This window comes from Mastomys coucha, unplaced genomic scaffold (assembly GCF_008632895.1).
Source record: "Mastomys coucha isolate ucsf_1 unplaced genomic scaffold, UCSF_Mcou_1 pScaffold23, whole genome shotgun sequence".
Lineage (NCBI taxonomy): Eukaryota > Metazoa > Chordata > Mammalia > Rodentia > Muridae > Mastomys > Mastomys coucha.
This window is the reverse complement of record NW_022196906.1, coordinates 31,950,752-31,953,281: the sequence shown is the minus strand read 5'-3', so window position 1 is coordinate 31,953,281 and position 2,530 is coordinate 31,950,752. Positions and strand designations below refer to the sequence as shown.

At 35.3% G+C, this 2,530-nt stretch overlaps 1 protein-coding gene across 1 annotated transcript; it reads right to left on the bottom strand.

The window, feature by feature from the left end:
* Positions 1-1,250: 1,250 nt before the first annotated feature.
* LOC116072745 (olfactory receptor 145-like) lies at positions 1,251-2,195 on the bottom strand. The gene has a single exon (XM_031344301.1). It carries the CDS (start codon positions 2,193-2,195, stop codon positions 1,251-1,253), a length of 945 nt encoding a protein of 314 aa, XP_031200161.1.
* Positions 2,196-2,530: the final 335 nt, after the last annotated feature.

Genomic DNA, 2,530 nt, shown 5'->3' with positions numbered 1-2,530 from the left:
TCAGAAGGATCTTCAGTCATTTTCAAAGCTATATTTTTAATGTTTTACCAAAATGTAGGTATCTCTATGGCTAAAATAGGATGGACTCACATTTTAAATTTGATACCTCATTAAACTCATTCACCGGGTGGAGACTTGAGAGACAGAATGAAAGCAAAATTATGAAACAGAAAGTACAACATGCTAATAAATTAGAACTGTATAACTTATTTGAGAAAAGAGAAAGTACTGAAAAACAGTGAACTTCTTCCCAAAGTAGATATAGCACATCTTTACAAACATTCCCTCCTCAAGCCCATGAAGAGAAAACCTAATTTAGGTTCACTTTATCCTGAGTGACTTAAATTGTTTCATTTTCAGTCTGAGAGCACTGGAATTACAACAGACTCCACTCTGCTTTACCAGAGTGTTTTTAGAATATCAAGAAAAAGGCACTTCCTGTCCAGACTTTAGCCTCTGGAGGTACATAGGAATCTTTAAAATAAAATATCTTAAAAACTTTCTGGCAGATTATTAACTGAACTATTAAGTTACTATCTCCAAGACTTCTGAAGTCAACATTTCAGGGATAGAACAAGATAAAACTTCTAGATATACTCTAATCAAAGATTTCACAATTGTACTTAACACTTAGCTTGGTGGAATAACAATTGACTAGCATACAATAGAGACTGAATATGATTCCCTAAACACACACTGGCAGAAAATATAAAATAAAAATGTACATTTTTAAAATCTCAGTACCTTATGATTTCTGAGTATAACATCCAGAGTTTTGTATTTAAATCCTCTTGATTTCTAAGGCTAGAATGTACTATACTGGCAAATGACTTAAAAAAATGTATTTGTTCAGTTTTTAATACTGAAAAAAGATATATATGCTTTTGTGAAATTACAGAATAAACTATTTTCTGTACTATGACAAAATGAAGGATTAACCAATCTTTACTGTCTATGCTTCTGAATTTTCTTATTAACTTAATTTTGCATAATATTATCTGCATTTGAATACATATTTTACAATTGAATATACTTTTTAAATTTTGATGTGATGATTTTAGTTTTGCTTTTTTTTGTTTTTGTTTGTTTGTTTGTTTGCTCTTGTTGCTTTAAAAGGCTATGGGTTAAATCCAGGATGCTGTACAATGTAAGCAAGTGCTCAATGAATAAGTTATCTCTCCAGTCACCTTTTTACTTGTAAACCACACATGTCCTAAGATTTTTACTCTCATAACAAATGCAAATTCTACTTAAATAAAAGAGCTTCTATTCAAAGTTTTTTTAAGAGCAATATGGACATCCTTATTCCTTATACTGTATATGAACGGATTCAGCATTGGGCCCACAACTGTATAAAAAATGGTACATACTTTATCATCATTCTCAGATGCACTAGATGGCTTAAGATACATGAAGGCTACAGCTCCAAAGAAAAGAGAAAGAGCTATTACATGGGAGCCACAAGTACCAAAGGCTTTCGACCTACCTCCTGTAGAATGGATGCTAAGGATGTTGGAAAGGATCAAGGTATAAGAAATAAATATAGTCAGGCTGGGCACTGTTACATTAAAACCTACAACAAGGTAAACCACCAGCTCATTGATAGAAGTGCTTCTGCAGGAGAGTTGTAGAAGAGGGGATATATCACACATGTAATGATTGATAATGTTACTATCACAGAAGGTCAGGCTTAGCATGTTGCCAGTATGTGTAATGGCTTCCAGTAGCCCCATCATATATACCCCAATGGTCATCAAGAGGCAGACCCGATGGGACATGGTCACGTGGTAAAGCAGGGGCTTACAGATGGCAGCATATCTGTCATAGGCCATTGCTGTCAAAATATAACATTCATCAATAACAAAGAAGCAGAAGAAAAAGAGTTGAGTCATGCACTCAGCATGAGAGATGATATTCTCCTTCACAAAACCCACCAGCATTTTGGGAGTTATGACAGTGGAGTAGCAGAGATCTGTTAAGGAAAGGTTGAAGAGAAAGTAGTACATGGGGGTGTGCAGGTGAGGATTCAAAGCAATCAGAACAATCAACCCCAGGTTCCCCACCATGGAAACCACATAGATTCCCAAGAACAGGAAGAAGAGAGGCAGCTGGAGGTCTGGCTGCTGTGTCAAGCCCAGTAGGATGAATTCTGTCACTGAAGAGTCATTTCCTAAAGCCATTCTTTCCTGTGTCATATCTGTGAGAACAGTAAAAGTAATAACATTACAATAAAATTCAAGCCCTCTTCAACCTACCCCTTCAATAATATAAGACTAAGAATGAAAAAATAAAGATAAAATTAAGCCTCTGCTTTCTACATTCTATGGGAATGTACAGAAATAACCATAAATATATAGAAGACCATTTCTTTAGGAATAATATACAGGGCAACAACAGCCATTCTTGTCTCTGCAGCATCTTGGTTCTGCAGCATCTTGGTTCTGCTTCTACCTTGAAATTCTACCTTCCAGTACAGATTCAGAGATAATTTCACAAGAGAACACACAAAGTACTTCAGAGACTCACTAGC